General features: G+C 44.0%; 1 protein-coding gene across 2 annotated transcripts in view; it reads right to left on the minus strand.

Annotated features, from left to right (window-relative positions):
* The window catches only part of HBS1L (HBS1 like translational GTPase), a 174,415-nt gene extending 153,095 nt beyond the window's left edge, over positions 1-21,320 (minus strand). The window contains exons 1-3 of one of the 2 annotated variants that reach the window (XM_040350475.1): positions 21,123-21,309; positions 11,528-11,593; positions 2,122-2,262 (exon numbers count right to left, since the gene is read on the minus strand). In XM_040350475.1, the coding sequence (XP_040206409.1) occupies positions 2,122-2,262; positions 11,528-11,593; positions 21,123-21,165 (250 nt within the window). In that variant the 5' untranslated portion in view covers positions 21,166-21,309. Of the gene's footprint in view, positions 1-2,121; positions 2,263-11,527; positions 11,594-21,122 lie in introns of both variants that reach the window. The other variant, XM_040350476.1, reaches the window with a different exon arrangement.
* Positions 21,321-21,732: the final 412 nt, after the last annotated feature.

Below are 21,732 nucleotides of genomic sequence, written 5' to 3' on the forward strand. Positions count from 1 at the left end.
ATGCAAAATTTGCTCTCATCAGAAAAGAGGACTTTGGACCACTGAGCAACAGACCAGGTGTGTTTTTCTTTAGCCCAAGTAAGACGCTTCTGATGTTGTTTGTTGTTCAGGAGAGGCTTGACAAGAGGAATACAACATTTGAAGCCCATGTCCAGGATCCTTCTGTGTGTGGTGGCTCTTGATGGACCGACTCCAGACTCCGTCCACTCCTTATGAAAGTCCAACACTTTTGAATGGCCTTTTCCTGACAATCCTCTCTAGGCTGCAGTCATCCCTGCTGCTTGTGCACCTTTTTCCCTTCCACATAACTTTCTATTAATGTGCTTTGATACAGCACTTTGGGAACATCCAACTTCTTTTGCAATTACCTTTTGGCTGTGTCAATGATGGTTTTCTGCACAACTGTCAGATCAGCAGTCTTTTGCATGATTGCGATTCCTACTAAACCAGAGACCATTTAAAGGCTCAGGAACCCTTTGCAGGTGTTATGGCTTAATTAGCCGATTAGAGTGGGACACAATGAGCCTAGAATATTGCACCTTTTCACAATATTCAAATTTTCTGAGATTGTGGATTTGGGGTTTTCATGAGCTGTAGGCCATAATCATCACAATTATGACAAATCACGGCTTGAACTATCTCATATATTAGTTTCACCTTTTAAAGTTGCATTAGTGAAATAAATGATCTTTTGCACTATTTTCTAATTTTTCGAGTCTCACCTGTATATCCTGCACCACATGGCATGTTCTGGTTTACATGATCTAACTTGCTGCACTTTTTTTTTTTTTTGAGTATTCATTTTTATAGATTTAAAAGCTTCATAATTTTTTTGTAGTTTAACATTGGATTCCGCCATCTAAAGAGGGCTGCATTTGCCATGCATTCCAGATGTGCCTGTTAAGTCTGATCTTTCTGTAGAGAACCTCCGAGAGAGACCTTTTTTTTTGTGTGTGTTATTTTCATGTTATATGGGTTTCCATGAAAGGACATTTTTTTATATTTTTTTATTGGGCATTGTTAACATGGCATCCAAAAACATTTGGCAGAGGGATTTTGGGGTTTGTCATAAAAGGAACAGCATTGTCAGCAAATAAACACATTGGCCCGGATTCACGTAGCACTTACGCCGACGTCTCTCAAGATACGCCACATAAGTGTCAATGTGCGCCGTCGTATCTATGCGCCGTGCCCATAGAACTAGATACGCCTGAAAATAGGCTTCCTCCAACCGACGCAACTTTCCTACGCCGGCGTATCTTGGGCGCATCTTTACGCTGGCCGCCTCATTGCAAATATGCGAATGAGGGAGATGCGGCGATTCACGAACGTAGTTGCGCCCGGCGCATAATATACGCAGTTTGCGTAAGGCTTGCGTACGGCGTATAGTTATTCCCCATTTATGGGGCGCAACTCATTCAAAGGTATGGACCAGGGAACAGCCGTCGTATTTTACGTAGTAGTACGTGAATAGGGCTGGGCGTAGGTTACGTTCACGTCGTAGGCATTGAGCCGTCGTATCTTAGGGAGTATATTCAACGTGATTCTGAGCATGCGCACTGGGATAGGTCTACGGGACGGCGCATGCGCCGTTCGTTCGGCCCATCATTTGCATGGGGTCACGCTTCATTTAAATGGATCACGCCCACTTCAACCTACTTTGAATAAGGCCAGCTTACGCCTACGATTTTACGTTATGCCGGCGCAACTTTGGGAGCGAGTGCTTTGTGAATACTGTGCTTGCCTCTCTGTGTTACGTCGGCGTAGCGCATATGAGATGCGCTACGCCGGCAGAAATATGCGCCGCTGTCTCTGAATACGGGCCATTGTGTGTTGATAGTGGCTAACTTCAAACTCACGACTTCAGGATTTTAGTTGATACAGTCCAAAGGTTGTCAATAGCGAATAAAACAAACAGGGAGAAACAGCCCTGCCTTGTTCCTTCTAAGAATCAGGAAAGTGTCAGCATGGATGTCAGACTATTTGACATATACTTGGGGTTTTCAGTATAGTGCTTGAACCCAAGTATTGAGGTTGTTGCTGAATTCACATTTTGCAAGTATGTAAAATAAGGACTCCTTGTAAACATATAGTAGGACAAGAATTCAGTAATAACAATACCTTGGTCTACTGAACTTAAAGCAATATTAGAAGCCTTTTGTTTTTCCAGTTCTTCGTCATTGTGTTCCTCTTCCTCCTCCTCTTCTAAAGGCTCAGTAAAGCTTGAGTGTCTGTCCCGCTTAGAATATATGAACTGAGCAGCTGCAGGAAAAAGAGCATATATATGTAGTTAACATTAATAATTGGGCTAAATCCAAATAATTGGCATAATAAAGGGACGTTTGATATACACATGTGCTCTGTACTGGTAGAACAAATTACAGAAGCATAGACTAGCTGAAGGAAAAAGAAAAAAAAAAAAAAGAAGAAAGATTCACTAAAAAGTAATTTCTTTGCATTCAGTGCAGGATTTGTATAGCCCCAACAGTCTGTACAATGTTTTACAAAATAAAGTGAGACAGTACAGTTACCAATTAATTCAATACAGGAGGGCCCTACTTGTGAGAGTTTTAACTGGCTCCAAAGTCTAGCTGTATTTTACCTTAACACATTCCTTGCATTAGGCTGCTGTCACTAAAATCATTTGAAAAGAAAGCAGGTGGCATGGCAGAGCCATGCAATGTGTGTCTATGGATAGACACAGCCCGGCTCAGGAGCGCACCCGCATAAGTGCCCCCTCAGCACACGGCTTGCTGAGGGGGCACTTGGAAGAAAAAGGAGCAGACAGCACCAGCGGGGACTCCAGAAGAGGAGGTAAGCCACTACTCTGTACAATACAATGCACATGGCAGGTAAGTATAACACCTCTCTGAATGAGTTTAAAGGTTTCACCCACAGGAGTAGGATTCTCGATACAGTACAACAAAAAAGTCCACGGACAGCCCCTGCTGGTGGCCGAAAACCCCACACTGTGGAACACGACGGCAGTACAAAAAATATATATATACACAAATAAAAAGTATTTAAATACACCCAGCAGCATAGCTTCAATTTAGAGCATCACCTACAGGTACGTTCCAAAGTAGTACGACCAGTCGGTCTTACAATAAAAGGATACATGCCAGTCAGAGCTGCCAGTAAAACCTTACACCAAAAGTTTGTATTAGCAGATGCTTCCACATCCATCTCACCTGGTAAACATATAAGACAACCAAGTGGCCCATCTTACAAATCTGAGCCCAGGATGCACATCCCGCAATTTCCTCAGGGGAGACTGGCTTGGGACAAAGCCATGAAAGCACAATGTCTTCATTTAGTCAACACAGACAATGGTGGCCTGACTGGAGGCGCAACATGCATAACCCCCTGAATAAAGGTGGGAACAAGTGGCAGCTGTGCCTTAAGACACTGAAATAAAACACTGCTAAATGACCCTTTATAATGCTTAGGACCCTCTCTGCGCTGGAGAAAAGCAAGGAGACAAGGAAACTCAGACACCATGCAGAATACATCTTCCAAGTATGATAATAAATCTTACAAAACAGTCTGCAAAAGCCCAAGGCCCCTTTCACACTGAAGAGTTTTTCAGGCGTTTTAGCGCAAAAAATAGTGCCTAAATACCGCCTGAAAAACTCCTGCACTGTATTCTCAATGTGAAAGCCTGAGGGCTTTCACACTGAGGCGATGCGCTGGCGGGAGAAAAAACATCTCCTGCAAGCAGCATCTTTGGAGCGGTGAGAGGAGAGGTGTGTTTACCGCTCCTTCCCATTGACAACAATGGGAAACCTTGGTAATACCGCCGTCAATGCACCTCTGCAGAGGCGCATTGCGGGCGGTATTAACCCTTTTTCGGTCATTAGCGGGGGTCAATACCGCACCGCTAGCAGCCAAATACCATCGCAATTCAGACGGCGCTATACTGCCACTGCACGTCCTGCCCCGGTGTGAAAGGGGCCTTAAGCATAATGAATATGGCCACATTGAATAATCCTCTGTCCCTCAGCACCTTTAAAGACAGCAGCTGTAAATCATTGTGGTAAATAGGTCCATGAGACAAGCAGTGAACACCACCGATCATCCACTACGAAGCGAATGAGATCAGCATACCATGACTTACAGGGCCAATCCAGAGTCACCAATATTACCAGATCAACATCCATTCAGCATAGTAGCCGTGTCAAAAGTTTTGCCGATGGGTTAGAGCTGCACGATTAATCGTGGAGAGAATCACAATCACGATTCACCCCCCCGCGATCTACAGGCTGGATGACCCGCGATTTTCCTCTCTCATCGCCTGTTCCACGTAACCAGCGTGGAACTCAAATGGCGCCGATATCGTAACCGACGTCAGCAGCCTACGCCGTTGGATGGATGCCTGGGCTTCTTCTGTGTATCCATGCGCCACCCAGTGGTTGCCGGCGGTACTGCTTCTGATGTATTAATCTTTCTCACAGTTCTGTACAACTGTGTGTATCCATGTACCACCCAATGGTTGCCGGCAGATCACAGGTTTATTTATTTATTTTATTTATTGGGGGGGGGGGGGGGGTCTGGCATTCAGTTTTTGAGAATCGTGATCTTTAGTCTAAGCAAAAGAATCACGATTCTCATTTTGACCAGAATCTTGCAGCTCTACGATGGGAAATCATAAATTAGTACAGTGATCCCACAGAACCATCAATGCATATGCCCAAAGGTCTTTTGCCCTTGCTACAAACCTGTGCACCTTTTTATTGAAAACTTATGGATAAAATGTCCCCACTACAAAAGGAGAAGGGGGCACATGTTTTTTTAGAGCAGCAGTGTTTGAGCTCTCAGCCTTAGAGCTGGCAGGGGACAGATGCAGCATCATATCGATGGCTGCATCCACCCAAGTATGGATTTTAAAACAAAAAACAAAACTTCTGATTTAAATAAAGAAGAAGAGTGGATGATGACTTTAGGGATAAATGAATGGAGGGATGGATGGATGGATAGAAGTGCCAGTGCCACACAGTTTTCTATATAAACTCAGGTTTCAGGTTACGATTACTGAATACAGCTAGCTTCAAGATATGCACATAAAATGCCAAAGGGATTAAATACTTCCAAATCTTAAATCCTATACAACCATCACAAAGCCACTGTTAAGTGATTCTTCCAAGACACACATTTCAAAACAAGATTCATACTAACACCACCTGCCAAGTGGCCATTTAAATGCCCTATTGACATGGCCTAAAAGTGTACAGCCAAAAAAAGTAACTGAGGTGAACTTCAGGCAAACTACATAAAAAGATTATATACATACAGTAACTCAAAAAAGTGAGTACACCCTTAAGATGGCCTAGGCTAAAAGAGGATTACCAAGGCCCTTAAACTGAGCTGCAGCACGGTTATCCAAGACCATACAGCAGTTTAACAGGACAGGTTCCACTCAGAACAGGCCTCGCCATGGTCGATCACAGAAGTTGAGTGCACATGCTCAGTGTCATATCCAGAGGTTGTCTTTGGGAAATAGATGTATGAGAGCTTCCAGCATTGCTGAAGAGGTTGAAGGGGTGGGGGTTCAGCCTGTCAGTGCTCAGACCATACGCCGCACACTGCATCAAATTGGCTGTCATCCCAGAAGGAAGCTTCTAAAGATGATGCACAAGAAAGCCTGCAAACAGTTTGCTGAAGATACGCAGACCAAGGACGTGGATTACTGGAATCATGTCCTGTAGTCTGATGATTATTTGGTTCAGATGGTGTCAAGCGTGTGTGGTTTCAACCAGGTGAAAAGTACAAAGACAAGTAGGTCTTGCCTACAGTCAAGCATGGTGGTGGGAGTGTCATGGTCTGGGGCTGCATGAGTGCTGCCGGCACTGGGGAGCTACAGTTCATTGAGGCAACCATGAGTACCCAAAAAGTACTGTGACATACTGAAGCTGAGCATGATCCCCTCCCTTCGGAGACTGGGCTGCAGGACAGAATTCCAACATGTTAACAACCCCAAACACACCTCCAAGACCACCACATCCTTGATAAAGAAGCTGAGGGTAAAGGTGATGGACTGGCCAAGCATGTCTCCCGACCTAAACCCTATTGAGCATCTGTGGGGCATCCTCAAACGGAAGGTGGAGGAGCGAAAGGTCTCCAACATCCACCAGCTCTGTGATGTTGCCATAGAAGAGTTGAAGAGGACTCCAGTGGTAACCTGTGAAGCTCTGGTGAACTCCATGCCCAAGAGGGTTGCCAGCAATTTAGACAATAATGGCTGTGTGTTATTTTGAGGGGACAGCAAATTTACACTGTTATACAAGCTGTACACTCACTACTTTACATTGTAGCAAAGTGTAATTTCTTACATGTGAGGGGTGTACTCACTTTTGTGAGATACTGTATGCCCAGCATTAGTAGTATGTGGTAAGCAGCGGGCGGTACCTCCTATGCTTCAGCATGTACATTTGCACACTGACAAAGAAATGATCGGTCTATAATTTTATTGGTAGATTTCTTTTAACATTGAGAGACAGAATAACAACAAAGATACTCAGAAAAATGCATTTAATAAAAGTTATAAATTGATTTGCATTTTAATGAGTACACGTATTTGATTAGGAACACTTTCAGCTTGTTACCTGTGTAAAAGACACCTGTCCACACAAGCAATTAATCAGATTCCAATCTCTCCACCATGGCAAAGGCCAATGAGCTGTCCAAGGATGTTAGGGACAAGATTGTAGACCTACACAAGGCTGGAACAGGCTACAAGACCACAGCTAAACAGCTTGGTAAGAGGGTGAAAACAGTTGGTGCGATTATTCGCAAAATAACTGTCAATCTCCCTCGGTCTGGGGCTCCATGCAAGATCTCACCTCGTGGAGTTTCAATGATCATGAGAACGGTGAGGAATCAGCCCAGAACTACACAGGAGAATCTTGTCAATGATCTCAAGGCAGCTGGGGCCATAGTCACCAAGAAAACAATTGGTAACACACTACGCTGTGAAGGACTGAAATCCTGTAGCGCCCCCGCAAGGTTGCTCAAGAAAGCACATGTACAGGCCGTCTGAAGTTTGCTAATGAACATCTGAATGATTCAGATGAGAACTGGGTGAACATGTTATGGTCAGATGAAACCAAAATTTAGCTCTTGGGCATCAACTCAACTTGCAGGTTTTGGAGGAGGGGGAATGCTGCCTATGACCCCAACACCACCATCCCTACTGTCAAACGTGGAGGTGGAAACATGCTTTGAGGGTGTTTGTCTGCCAGGGAGACAGGACAACTTCACCGCATTAAAAGGGACGATGGAGGGGGCCATGTACTGTCAAATCTTGGGCGAGAACCTACTTCCCTCAGTTAGGGCATTGAAAATGGAAAACAAAAAAGAAAATATTTGGACAGCCGCACTCCTGAAAAAGATTCCTGAATTGTCCTTTAATGGTAAAATGGAATACACTACAATCCACAGCAAAAGGTGAAAACGGGATACACAGCTGACGTTTCGCACCGATACTTAGTGCTTACTCATAGATGACACTCATTGAAAATGGGTCGTGCATAGGTATTCCAACATGACAATGACCCAAAAATCACAGCCAAGGCAAAAAAGGAATGGCTTAAGAAAAAGCACATTAAAAGGTCCTGGAGTGGCCTAGCCAGTCTCCAGACCTTAAAACTATAGAAAATAGGTGGAGGGAGCTGAAGGTTCAAGTTACCAAACATCGGCCTTGAAACCCTAATGACTTGGAGAGGATCTGCAAATAGGAGAGGGGCAAAATCCCTCCCGAGATGTGTGCAAACCTGGTGGCCAACTACAAGAAACGTCAGACCTCTGATTGCCAACAAGGGTTTAGCCACCAAGTACTGAGTCATGTCTTGAAAAGGGGTCAAAATACTTATTTTTCTGGATATTTTTGTTGTTATTCTGTCTCTCAATGTGAATATAAAGCTACCATTAAAATTATAGACTGATGATTTCTTTGTCAGTGGGCAAATGTACAAAATCAGCAGGGGATCAAATACTTTTCTCCCTCACTGTACTCATATCACCAAGTGCTGCATTGAAGATTATCCAATCAGAAGCACATTCAATCTGACCTATTTAAATAAAGGAGGTCAGACCTCATATAACACCATCTCCCTCCTGAGCTCATAGTTCTCACTCCCATCAATGTTGGATGGAAGGGCAGTGAATAACAACCTGATAGAAAATATTAGCCAGGAACACCATCAAATAAAAAAACAGCATCCTTAGAAAATAGGAGTTGAAAAAGGTTTACATATTTCAACATATGATAACAGTGACCTCTTGTTTGAGGACAATTGTAGACATACAGCTATGAAAAGGAAGCCAAGTGATAGAACATCTTCTCAAACTGCACGCCAAACGTCAAAGATTTTTTATCCAGACAAGTGTCAACAGGCAGCTTTTATCGAGGGAGTTAATGCAACCAGCACAAAGCTTTTATTTAGTAGGTCAAATAAGTTAAATGTAAACTTTTCATACTCAAGGGTATATATTACCAAAATGTAAATAAATTAAATGTAGGGTATATAAAAGCAGAACAAGTGCCTGGCAGCAAAAATCCCAGGTAATGTTTCATAATTGAAGGATTTCTTTAAATGTCTAACCTGAGCCACTCTATAAAGACTTCAATCAATGTTCATTTTATTAGAGCCAAACACCTGCTCAGAGAACACTTCTAAAGCACACATGTGCCGCCTGTCACTCTGGGAAAGGTGCAAGCTGAACGCCTGCAGCTCTGGGAAATTACCGGAATGCATTAACAGCAAGCAAATCATGTACCACATTTTGGGTGTCAAGGTGTGCTATCCTGATATTGATGACCTGCAAATCTACAGCAAATAATGTGATATATCAAAGAGAAGAAACAATTCAATTAAGTGCAACGTGTTCCAAACTCACTGAATGAAACACATTGCTACAAGCACAGTACTGTATATACTAAATTATAAGCCGACCCAAAGGCACCTAATTTTACCACAAAAAATGGGAAAACGTATTGACTCGAGTATAAGCCTAGGGTGTCCATCTGCATGCCTCACTGTGCCCATGACTAGACTGACGTTTAACATGGGAGTATATAGAAGGGGTGCCCGGTTTTGGAAAAAAAAAAAAAAAAAAAAAAAAAAAAAAAAAAAAAAAAAAAATCGGTGCTCCCAGCCCTTGGTCTCCCAGACAACAAACTTTGCACACTTGTAGAGGAGAAATGGGGCTACATGTGTGCCAAGTTCTGGGTCCATGGGACCTACGACCGGCCGGTACCAGGTCCCCAAAGTCACCGGAGAAATGACCATTTAACATGGGAGTCTATAGAAGGGGTTGCCCAGCTTTGAAAAATCGGTGCTCCCTGGCCGTAGGTCCCCCGTACAACAAACCCAAGAGTGGGGCTACATGTGTGCCAAGTTTGGGGTCCAGGGGACCTACGGCTGGCTGGTACCGGGTCCCAAAAGTCCGGGAGATCAGGCGCAAAAAGGTGACTTGAGTATAAGCCAGGGGGGGGGGGCATTTTCAGCACAAAAAAATGTGCTGAAAACCTTGGCTTATACTCGAGTATATACGGTATGTTTATTTTTATTATGATGCAAAAAACACAACTGTTTCTAAAAAAAATAAAATGAACTTGGTCATGATCTACAGTATACTGTTACATCAACCACTTGTGAACATTGAACTTGCACAAAAAATAAATAAAAAACTTGCGTGTTATACTCATTGTGGAACCTAATCCTGTGCGTTCTGTAAAAAGGCAGTTTGATCCTGTCTTCTCTGATCCTCCACTTTTACTGTCCCCAATACATTTGCTATTAGTACAGAACCTTGGAATCACTCTGCACGTGCTCAGTTTGTTGTGTATTGCTAGACAACCCCCCCCCCTAAGAGGGTGCATGTGATCAGCACTGTCCAGACAGAGGGTGAGGGGTCAGAGGAGAATGAAAACTCCTCCTACAGGCTGTTACCAGTGCTCAGCCAGACACGGATAGAAGTCACAAGACTGCTATATACTGCTGATGAGAAAGGGTATTTAGCAGTTTATATATAATGAATGCAGGTCCTGCAGGCAACACTTAAAATCAAAGAACACAGGGCTTTCCTTAGCAACACGCGCCTTGCTGTAAAAAGCTAGACCTTTTGACACCGTATTTATAAACACTATTCAGACATATAAAGTAATATTATTCTTTTGGTAGCCATCTTTGGTGTCTACTATTCATCTGCAGACCAATAGGGGCGAACTTGAATCTACATATGATGTATGTTAAAGCATATTCAACCCATTATATTGCAGCTTACCAATTCTTACATGTGGTGGCTGCATTTGTTTTCCTTTTTTAGACTTTCTTTTATTTTCACCTGATGATCTGGCTAGAAAGTCTGTTTTTCAACTGAACAAGCTCTCCTGCAAATGTAGCAGTTAAGTTATAGGGTTGAGATAAACCATTTACCACTGACAAAGGTGCTTACAATGATCAGCTTTAATTTATACATGTAAAACCTAAAACCTTCATTGCAAAAAAAAAAAAGGAAACTGTTGCTGTAATTGGCCCCCCCCCCCCCCCGGTGGCACGGCACTAACACCCCCAGCAAACCACCCCCCCCCCCGCTATCTGACGGTCAGTCCTTGCCCTGGATGCCAGTGGTGAGAGCAGAGGTTGGGTCTTTATGGAGTGCAGAGCTGATGCGGCCATCTTCCAGCGCAGCCATCCTTGTCCTTAAACGTGGCAGGTTTGGAGAAAGCTGCTCTGGGTGTCCTCTCCTGGAGCAGCTTCCGCAGTGCGTCTCCTCTATGCTCCTCCCGGTGCTAGACGTCCAATAGGATCTGCTGATGTTTTGCTCAATCAGGAAACTAGTTTCATGCCCGCTTCCCGATTGGCCGGGAGGAGGATCAATGTTGCAACAGCAAATATTAATTCTCTGTTGCAACACACCTGGGTGGGTTTGGAGCGCATTCTCTGCGACCCGAGACCATCCTATTTTAAAGCCTATTATTGCCTCTGGGTCTAATCAGGTGCTTCAAAGAAAACCCTGGCCGCTGTAATTCATGCGCCCGATGCCCTGAAAGGGACCACAGCGGCCGTGGATAGATTCATGCTATGCATGAATCTATCCATTGCATATAGGGGGTGGCGTGGAGAGAGGGTGCCCCTAATGGACAGGCCGGCACTTAATCCAACAATGTACAAGAGAGTGGCTGCTGTCCCAGGTCTCGGACTCCTCATTGGCTCAGAGACATCATTGGCTTCTGCTGCTGTTAATCATAGCCAGTGAAGAGGGGGCTTGGGAGCGAGCACGCATGAGTGCCCCCATAGTGCGGCTTTCTATGTGGGAACTCGGCAGGGAGGAGGAGCCCAGAGTGCTAGCAGGGGGACCCTGAGAAGAGGGAGATAGGGGCTGCTCCGTGCAAAACCATACAGGAGTTAAGTATAACATTTGTTTTTTTATGTTTTTATTTAAGCCTTTAGTATCCCTTTAAACTACAAACATCAACAATGCATACCTCCCAGCACTGCCATAATGTTTCAAGTGAAAAACAAACCTGTGGCTGGTGAAATACAATAGTCATCTTCTACAGACTGTCCAAACATATCTTCATCCTCAAAATCTGAAAAAATAAAAAATAAAATATAATATTATCACTCACTGAAATGACCACAGGAAAAGTTATAATGCATTAAAGAGAACTAGATATAAACTTCAGAAAGCATATGATTATAAATGCATATTATATTCTCACTCTCTGGTACCTTTCACCTCCATTTGATATCTATCTTGTGGCCGTGCAACAAATAGTGAAATGTATGACCAATTTCATCACCTTCATTAAAAACGTATCATCCCGTCCCTGTCAACTTTTCTCTACCTATAACTCTCTACTTCGTCCCCCACTACCTCCACCCACCAACTCCCTCACTGCCCAGGAGATCGCCAATCACTTCAAACAGAAGATCGATACAATTTGCGAGGAGATCTCTACTGTTCAGATACCCTCCATGCTATACACCTCATGCCCACAGGTACAATCATAACTTCCCTCTTTCAACCCCACCACTATGGACAAGGTTGCTAAATTACTTGCTAATGTCTATCTACCACCTGTGCTCTGGATCCTGTTCCCTCGCAAATGCTACGTTCACCCTCTGGCTCTATTCTACACTCTCTAACCCACATCTTCAATCTCTCCCTCTCTTCTGGCATCTTCCCTAACTCTTTGAAACATGCACTAGTCAGCCCCATACTTAAAAAGTCCACACTGGACCCATCCAATCTTGACAACCTACGCCCCATCTCCTTACTCCCCTTTTTATCCAAACTCCTTGAACATCTAGTCTACAACCAACTGAGCGTCCACCTTGCCAATAACCTTCTTGATCCCCTTCAGTCTGGATTTCGTTCTCAACATTCCACAGAAACTGCTCTCCTAAAACTAACAAACGATATACTAACGGGCAAAACCAAGGGACACTATTCTGTACTCCTACTCCTGGACCTCTCTGCTGCCTTTGATACGGTTGACCACCCACTCCTCCTCAAAAAACTCCACACCTTTGGTCTCTGTGACTTTACTCTTCGCTGGTTCTCTACCTACTTATCCAACGGCACCTTTAGCGTTACTTACAATTCTACCTCCTCCTCTCCTCTTCCTCTGTTGGGGTCCCCCAAGGTTCTGTTCTTGGACCCCTCCTATTTTCAATCTACACCTCCTCCCTGGGTCCGCTTATAGCCTCCCATGGCTTCCAATACCATCTCTATGCTAACGACACTCAAATCTATTTCTCTGCCCCTCAACTCACTCCTTCATTCTCCTCACGTATCACTAATTTACTATCAGATATATCAGTCTGGATGTCACACCACTTCCTCAAACTCAATCTATCCAAAACCGAACTTATAATTTTCCCTCACCCACGTGCCTCTTCCCCTGATCTCTGTCAAAATTCATGGCACAACCATAAGCCCATCCCCACGTGCCAAGGTCCTAGGAGTAGTCCTGGACTCTGAACTGTCCTTCAAGCCCCACGTCCAAGCACTGTCCAAATATTGCAGCCTCAACCTCCGCAAAATCTCCAAAATACGCCCCTTTCTAACCATTGACACAACAAAGCTCTTAATTCACTCCCTGGTCATCTCTCGCCTCGATTACTGCAACTCCCTTCTCATTGGCTTACCGCTGCATACTCTATAGTCCATCATGAATGCTGCTGCAAGACTCATCCACCTTACCAACCGCTCTGTCTCTGCTGCTCCTCTCTGTCAATCCCTCCACTGGCTTCCGCTCGCCCAACAAATTAAATTCAAAATAACTACTACTACCTACAAAGCCATCCACAACTCTGCCCCCAGCTACATCACTGACCTAGTCTCCAAATACCAACCTAATCGTTCTCTTCGTTCTACTCAAGACATTGTGCTCTCTCATCACCTCCTCCTATGCTCGTCTACAAGACTTTTCCAGAGCCTCTCCCAGCCTATGGAACTCCTTACCCCAATATGTCTGTCTATCTCCAACTCTGTTAGCTTTTAGAGGATCCCTGGAAACCCTCCTCTTCAGAGAAGCCTATCCTACCCACATCTAACAACTGTATTTTAATTTTGTCCATCTGATCACCCCCCCACATCTACTACCCTTTTTTTCACTTGACCCTCCCTTCTAGACTGTAAGCTCTAACGAGCGGGGCCCTCTGATCCCTCCTGTATTGAATTGTATTGTAACTGCACTGTCTTCCCTGATGTTGTAAAGCGCTGCACAAACTGTTGGCGCTATATAAATCCTGTATAATAATAATAATGACAGAGCATGTATGTGTGGGTAAGGTGTAGATGAGTCTTGGAAGTACTTTATTGCAAAATTGTCTCAAAGATGTTTGTCAGAGACAAACCTTGTCTTAAAGCCGTATTAACCTCTTCAGACCCGGGCCATAGTAAAAAGACGGCCACAAGGTGGCTCTAAAATGTCGGGAGGCCATCAATTTTCATTTAAAGCGACGCAGTGCCAAAAGCTGAAATTTCGCCTGGGCAGGAAGGGGGTATATGTGCCCAGTAAGCAAGTGGTTAAACCCAAAACCAAGAAATGTAATATTGCAGATTACCAATCATTAGATGCGGTGGTCGCATTAGTTCCCCTCCCCCCTCTATTTTCACCTGGTGATCTGTCCAGTAAGTAATACACAGTGAAAATAGTGCCCACACTCTGGATGAAATAGCATCATCAGTCTGAGGGAAGGGGAGTGTTAGATGCACTAGTAGATTTAGATACATTAACACATTGAAACCAAACTCTAGCTATCACTTTATAAGCAGTTACACCAACAGTTTTGTTGGACTTGTGCGACTTTGACAAGAGATAAATTGTAATGGCTAGAAGACTGAGCCAGAGCAACACCAAAACTGCAGCTCTTGCTGGATGGTCCTGGTCTGCAGTGGTCAGGACCTACCAAAAAGTGGTCCAAGGAAGGAAAATCTGTGAACAGATATGAAGCCATGGGCAGTCAATGCTCACTGATGCACATAGGGAGCAAAATCTGGCCCTTGTAGTCCAATTACTAGAAGAGCTACTCAAACTGTTGTAAAAGGTAATGCTGGTTGTCTTCTCACAGTGCATCGCAGTTTGTTATGTATGGGGCTGCGTAGCCACAGGCACAGACAAAAGCATCTAAAATGGACATATGAGCTTTAGAACCGGACCACAGAGCAATGGAAGACAGTCGTCTGATGAATTCAAGAATGATTTGTGGAACACGACAATAAGTTTGCGGTGTTGACTCCAAATTCTGTAGATCTCAATCCAATCAAGCATCTGTGCGATCTGCTGGAAAAACAAGCCCATTCCATTGAAGCCCCACATCACAACTTACAAGACTTAAGGACCTACTACTGACAGCTTGTTGCCAGATATCACAGCATACCTTGAGAGGTCTAGTGGAGTCAATGCCTTGACAGGTTTTTATTAGGGTTGTCCCGATACTAGTATCGGTACCGATACCGAGAAATGCTCCAATGCTTCAACCGATACCTGGACAGTCAGGGTGATTAGTGCCGTGGGTAAGTTACAAGCACCGATCACTGCTGACTGTCCTCGTATCCTCCTCCAGCCCCCCTCCATTCTGCTGCTGTCTCCCTCCGTGTCCCCCTCCGTGCTGCCGTCTCCCTCCATGCTGCCATCGCCATGTGCCCCCTCCATGCTGCTGCCATGTGCTGCTGCTATTTCCCTCCTCCGTGCTGCCGCCGTGTCCCCCTCGATCTGAAAACAAAAATTACAGCGCAGCAGGTAATAAGAGGTCCACTCGGGATCTGTTGGGCTGGCCATACCTTATACAATTTTCTTGTACAACTTTGCTTTAGATTTACCAAAACCATATAATGTGAGGTCAAACCTAAACACTTCAATTTGTATGCAATCAGGCAGGCCCTTGCACCACAAACAGTGGATATAAAATGTCAGGTTTCAGCGATGTAAAAAAATGAGACAAAGAAATCATTTCAGAACCTTTTCCACGTTTAATGTGACCTATAAACTGTACAACTCCATTGAAAAAACAAACTGAACTCTTTTAGGGGGAGAAGTAAAAATAAAATAATGTAATAATGTAGCTGCATAACCGTGCTCACCCTCTTATAACTGGGGATGTAGTTGTGTTTAGAATTAAGCAATCACATTCAAACTCATGTTAAATAGGAGTCAGTACACACCTGCCATCAAGTGCCTCTGATTAACCCCAAATAAAGTTCAGCTGTTCTAGTAGGTCTTTCCTGACATTTTCTTAGTCACATCCTACAGTAAAAGCCATGGTCCGCAGAGGGATTTCATTGTTAAAAGGTATCAGTCAAGAGAAGGGTACAAAAAAAAATTCCAAGGCATTATATATACCATGGACACAGTGAGGACAGTCAACAAGTGTAGAAAATATGGCACCACAGTGAAATTACCAAGAACTGGACGTTCCTCCAAAATTTATGAAAATAAGTGAAGAAAGAGAAGAAAACTGGTCAGGGAGACTGCCAAGAGGCCTACAGCAACACTAAAAGAGCTGCAGGAATATCTGGGAAGTAATGGCTGTGTGGTACATGTGACGACAATCTCCTGTATTCTTCATATGCCTGGGCTATGGGGTAGAGTGGCAGAAGAAAAACATCCAAGCCCGGCTACATTTTCCAAAAATACATCTGAAGTCTCCCAAAAGCATGTGGGAAAATGTGTTATGGTTAAACTTGTTCCCTCGCAAATGCTACGTTCACCCTCTGGCTCTATTCTACACTCTCTAACCCACATCTCTTGACTGATACCTTTTAACAATGAAATCTCTCTGCGGACCATGGCTTTTACTGTAGGATGTGACTAAGAAAATGTCAGGAAAGACCTACTAGAACAGCTGAACTTTATTTGGGGTTAATCAGAGGCACTTGATGGTAGGTGTGTACTGACTCCTATTTAACATGAGTTTGAATGTGATTGCTTAATTCTTAACACAACTACATCCTTAGTTATAAGAGGGTGTGCACGGTTAAACTTTTTGGCCATAATTCTATAAGCTATGTTTGGCACAAAAACAACACTGCACATCACCAAAAGAACAACATACCCACGTAAAGCATGGTGGTGGCAGCATCATGCTTTGGACGGTTTATCTTTAGCTGGAACAGGGGCCTTAGTCAAGGTAGAGGTAATTATGAACAGTTCCAAATACCAGTCAATATTGGCACTAAGGATGAGCTCAGGCGTGTTCGCAACCGCACGTGCAGAGCCCACCAGGAAGTCGGCACTGCCGAACACTTATTACAAGCAGCGAGACATTTTCCCGATCCGCGGGTGCAGAGATCGGGAAATGTCTCACTGCCTGTGATGACTTTGCCAGGCAACTTCAGGGAATGCCTGGGTAATCTTCCTGTAATGTCGGATCCAATCACAATTAAGATAAGGCTCTGAATTCAAGGTAACTTCCATTGAAATCTATGGGTACAAGTCGGCTAGAAGTACAGGAACCCTTTCTGAAGTCGGAGCAACTTCAGTAGTGTACATTAAGACAGCTCTCATTCACTTCAATGGAATTTCTTATGTCCACTTTGTCCAGCAACTTCGGGAAACTTGAGGTCTGACAAGTTGGATCCCAAGTCACTGTAGTGTGAACCGGCACTAGGGTAGAAAAAGTTCTCAAATTATTTATCTTTGTTTTATTTATTTTTTACATCACAGAAACCTGACATAACCGAGGCATCCATCTCTTCAGGCGGCGGTCTGGTTAACGATAATGGTGGTCTCTGCAGTAGCGTCGCCGCAAGATCATCGTTATCGGTGGCGGGAGGGGGCCTCCCGCGCCCTCCGCTGTTTACCGGAGTCGTTGGTAGCGGCGGAGGCGATCGAGTCCTGTCACGCCAGTCGTATGGATATAAGCGAGGGGGAAGATAGCCCCCACCCGTCTCCATACCACTGCAGGGCAGAAGCGACGTCAAAACGTCACTTCGGCCCATAGCTCTTATATGGCCATTTTATCATCTTTTTTTTTATTTTTTTATTATTATTATTGTAGTCTATTATTTTATTATTCTAGTCTAAATATGAGATGTGAGGTCTTTTTGACCCCAGATTTATATTTAAGAGGACATGTCATGCTTTTTTTCTATTACAAGGGATATTTACATTCCTTGTAATAGGAATAAACGTGACACATTTATTTTTTATTCTTTTAAACTGTGTTAAAATCAAATAAATAATTTTTTAAAGCGCCCGTCCTGCTGGGCATGCGCGCAAAAGCGAGCGCATACGCGAGCAGCGCCCGTATATGAAAACAGTGTTCAAACCACACATGCGAGGTATCGCCACGATCGGTAGAGCGAGAGCAATAATTCTAGCCCTAGACTTCCTCTGTAACTCAAAACATCCCCCTCCGCCTGACATCTGCCTGCGCTCCAAGCCTCGTGCCAAGGACACACTCGACCGCAGCTTGCCGAACACCATCCAGCGGTGAAGAGGAACAACAACACAGCACGCACTCAGAGGGAGGATAAGGGATCGACTCTACCGAGGACAGACCCATATTATGGGATATAACTCAATGCCTTCTTTTAACTTTTACTGCATATTAAACCTGTTGAAAAATCTGTACCCAGAGGCGCCTCTTCACTAGAGGTCGACCGATATGGGTTTTTCTCTGGCCGATGCCGTTAATTACAAATCGCGGCAGCCTATACATGATGTCGATTTTTTTGGGCCGATATGGTAGGTCTATTTTTTTTTTTTCCTTCATCTCATAAAATCTAACAGTTGGACCCCTTTCACACTGGGTGTTTTTCAGGCGCTTTTGGGATAAAAATAGCACCTGTAAAGTGCCTGCAAAACAGCTCCCCTGCAGTCTCAGTGTGAAAGCCCGAGTGCTTTCACACTGAGGCGGTGCGCTGGCAGGACATTAAAAAAAATCCTGCAAGCAGCATCTTTGGAGCGTTGTATTCCACTCCTCCACCACTCCTGCCCATTAAAATGAATGGGCACTGCTGCCGAAGTGCCTGCAAAGCGCTTCTGCAGCGGTGCTACACGGGTGCTATTAACCTCTTCATTGGCCGCTAGCAGGGTTATAAGCAGCCGAATAGCGCCGATAAAATTATGGTAAAGCGCCGCTAAAACTAGCGCCGTTTTACGGGCACCGCCTGCCCGCTCCAGGATGAAAGCAGCAGAGTTCCGCCAAAAAAAATAAAAATATTAAAAGTCAGCAGCTACAAATACTGCAGCTGCCGACTTAATATATGGACACTTACCTGTCCTGGGTGCCCGCGATGTCGGCACCCGAAGCCGATCTCTCCCTTAGCTCTCGGGTGCTGCCCCCGCCATCTTCGGGAATCAGGAAGCAGGCACAAAAACAGGTAATCAAAACTTTTGGACACAAAAAAAAAAAAAAATGGGCTAACTTTACTGTTTAGTTTTGTGAATTCATTAAAGTGTATTTTTTCCCCAAATTTTTTTTTGAAAGACCACTACACAAATACCGCGTGACATAAAATATTGCAACAACCGCTATTTTATTCCCTAGGGTCTCTGCTAAAAAAAATATTATATATATAATATGTTTGGGGGTTCTAGCAGAAAATACAGGATTTTTACTTGTAAGCAACAAGTGTCTGAAAAAATGTAGTCTTTAAATGGTCAAACTGAGAACTTCTACACACGGAGTTCAGTTCATTAATAAGTAGAAACATTGGGGTAGATTCAGTAAAGAATTACGCCGGCGTATCCATAGATACGCCGCGTAATTTCAAAGCTGCGCCGGCGTATCTACTTTCTGTATTCAGAAAGCTAGATACGCCGACATTAGCCTAAGATACGACTGGCATAAGTTTCTTACGCCGTCGTATCTTAGGGTGCATTCTGACGCTGGCCGCTAGGGGCGCTTCCGTTGTTGTCGGTGTAGAATATGCCAATTACCTAGATACGCCGATTCACAAACGTACGTACGCCCGGCGCAATTTATTTACGTCGTTTACATTAGGCTTTTTCAGCGTAAGGTTGTTCCTGCTATTAGGAGGCGCAGCCAATGTTAAGTATGGACGTTGTTCCCGCTTCGAAATTTGAATTTTTTACGTTGTTTGCGTAATTCGTTCGCGAATAGGGCTGGACGTAATTTACGTTCACGTCGAAACCAATACGTTGTTGCAGCGTACTCGGGAGCAATGCACACTGGGATATGTACACGGACGGCGCATGCGCCGTCTGTACAAAACGTCAATCACGTCAGGTCATCATATATTTACATAAAACACGCCCCCTTTCCACATTTGAATTACGCGCGATTACGCCGGCCCCATTTACGCTACGCCTCCGCAACTTAGGGAGCAAGTGCTTTGTGAATACTGCACTTGCTCCTGTAAGTTGCGTCGGCGTAGCGTAAATACAATACGCTGCGCCGCCGTAACTATGCGCGCCCTTACCTGAATCTAGCCCATTGTATCTCTTTTCTCACACTTGGCAGGCTGCCCAGAGACAAGTCTCTCCACAGGAAACATCAGGCAACTTGCATTGACTTCTATGATACAAAAGTTATTTGCAAGTCGCGCTGAAGTAAATCGGCTTTTATTTCCAGTACAATCGGCCGATACCGATTAATTAAAAAGTGCTAAAAGTCAGCCGACCTCTACTCTTTGCCCCCTTTTTGTCCTACTCAAAACACGCAACCTGTAGTCTTTTTATACGTTGCCTATGGAGATTTTTAAGGGTAAACGTTTGACGCCATTCCACAAGCGGGCGCAATTTTGAAGCGTGACATGTTGGGTATTAATTTACTCGGCTTAACATTATCTTTCACAATATAAAAAAAAAAAAAATGGGCCAACTTTACTGTTCTCTTATTTTTTAATTCAAAAAAGTGAATTTGAACTTTTTTCAAAAAAAAAGTGCACTTGTAAGACCGCTGCGCAAATAAAGTGTGACAAAGTATTGCAATGACCACCATTTTATTCTCTAGGGTGTTAAAAACAATATATATGTTTGGGGGTTCTAAGTAATTTTCTAGCAAAAAAATAATTGTTTTTAACCTGTAAACACTCTGAAATACAGGCTCGGGGCTGATGTGGTTAAAGGTAAATCTAAAGCTTTGTATAAAATTTGGTATGATAAAAGGAACAAATGCGATAAAAAAAAGGAAATTTAATAAGAAAATTGTATTATGTATGGCCAGCATTGGCCTTGTTAATATGTGTACACTGGATAAATGAGCAAGAAAAGTAACAATTATAGGAGTACTTGGTGGTTCGGCCAGGCCTTTTGGCTAGGTGTACCAGTGTGCCGTACCCCCAGGGTTGGGGGCTCCTCTTCAGGGGGGGCCATATGACACACCCCAGTTGCACATATATTTTTGTGTGTACTTTTCTGGTTCACTGGTGTTAGTTTTTGTGCACCACTGTCTCAAAACAATTAAATCAGCCACATAGATCATTATAATGTCCACTTACACTATAAAGAGTCGTGTGACTGCACAATATACACTGCAATCAGACTAGGCAGCCAGGAACTACCCCATCCCAGACTCGGGGTAACTCTGGCCCTATGGACACAGCTGGGGGTTAGCTGCTCTCCTCTTGCCATATGCCTGCATGTAGACGAAGGCCCCTATCTGAGCCCGCCCCCTTTAAGAACCACGAGTTGTCCTCACCCTCATCATAGTTGTACCCCCGTACGTTCCGGTGTCTCGCCATGTTCCCCGCTGCTACGTGCCGATCACTCCGCCCTCACCACCTGCGCGTCATCTCTCTGTACACGGTTGCACCGGTGCCACGACTCCGCCAACGAGCCTACAGTGCCGCACTAAGAGAACCCGCCGCTAGAGAGCCACCAAACATTCACACATACTCTCAATATTGTCTCCTAAGGAAATACACGTGTTAAAGCGGAAGCCATGTTCTCGAAGACCAAAGCTCCCAGTGTTACTGTATAGGTCCGCGGAAACCTTTAGAGAAGACATACTGCAACTATAGGGACGAATCCTCCAACCCAGACTTTTTTTTTTTTCAGATTAGTTTTATTAGGTGAAACAAAATAACAATTGCTTGTGTGTTGTGTTACAAAATGCGTGTTAAAATATGTGTAAACATTATCAATGAAGTTCTCGTATTTACTCCAGTTTGCTCTATCATTGAAAATGTTTTGTTATATCTGTTTCTTAAAATGGTATTAAACCCAAAAGGGCTATTATTTATTATCACTTCTAGCCCAGGCCGATTCTGTCATTTCTCTATTACATGTAAAAATCAACTTTATTTTTT

The sequence above is a fragment of the Rana temporaria genome, chromosome 4 (assembly GCF_905171775.1).
Source record: "Rana temporaria chromosome 4, aRanTem1.1, whole genome shotgun sequence".
Taxonomy (NCBI): domain Eukaryota; kingdom Metazoa; phylum Chordata; class Amphibia; order Anura; family Ranidae; genus Rana; species Rana temporaria.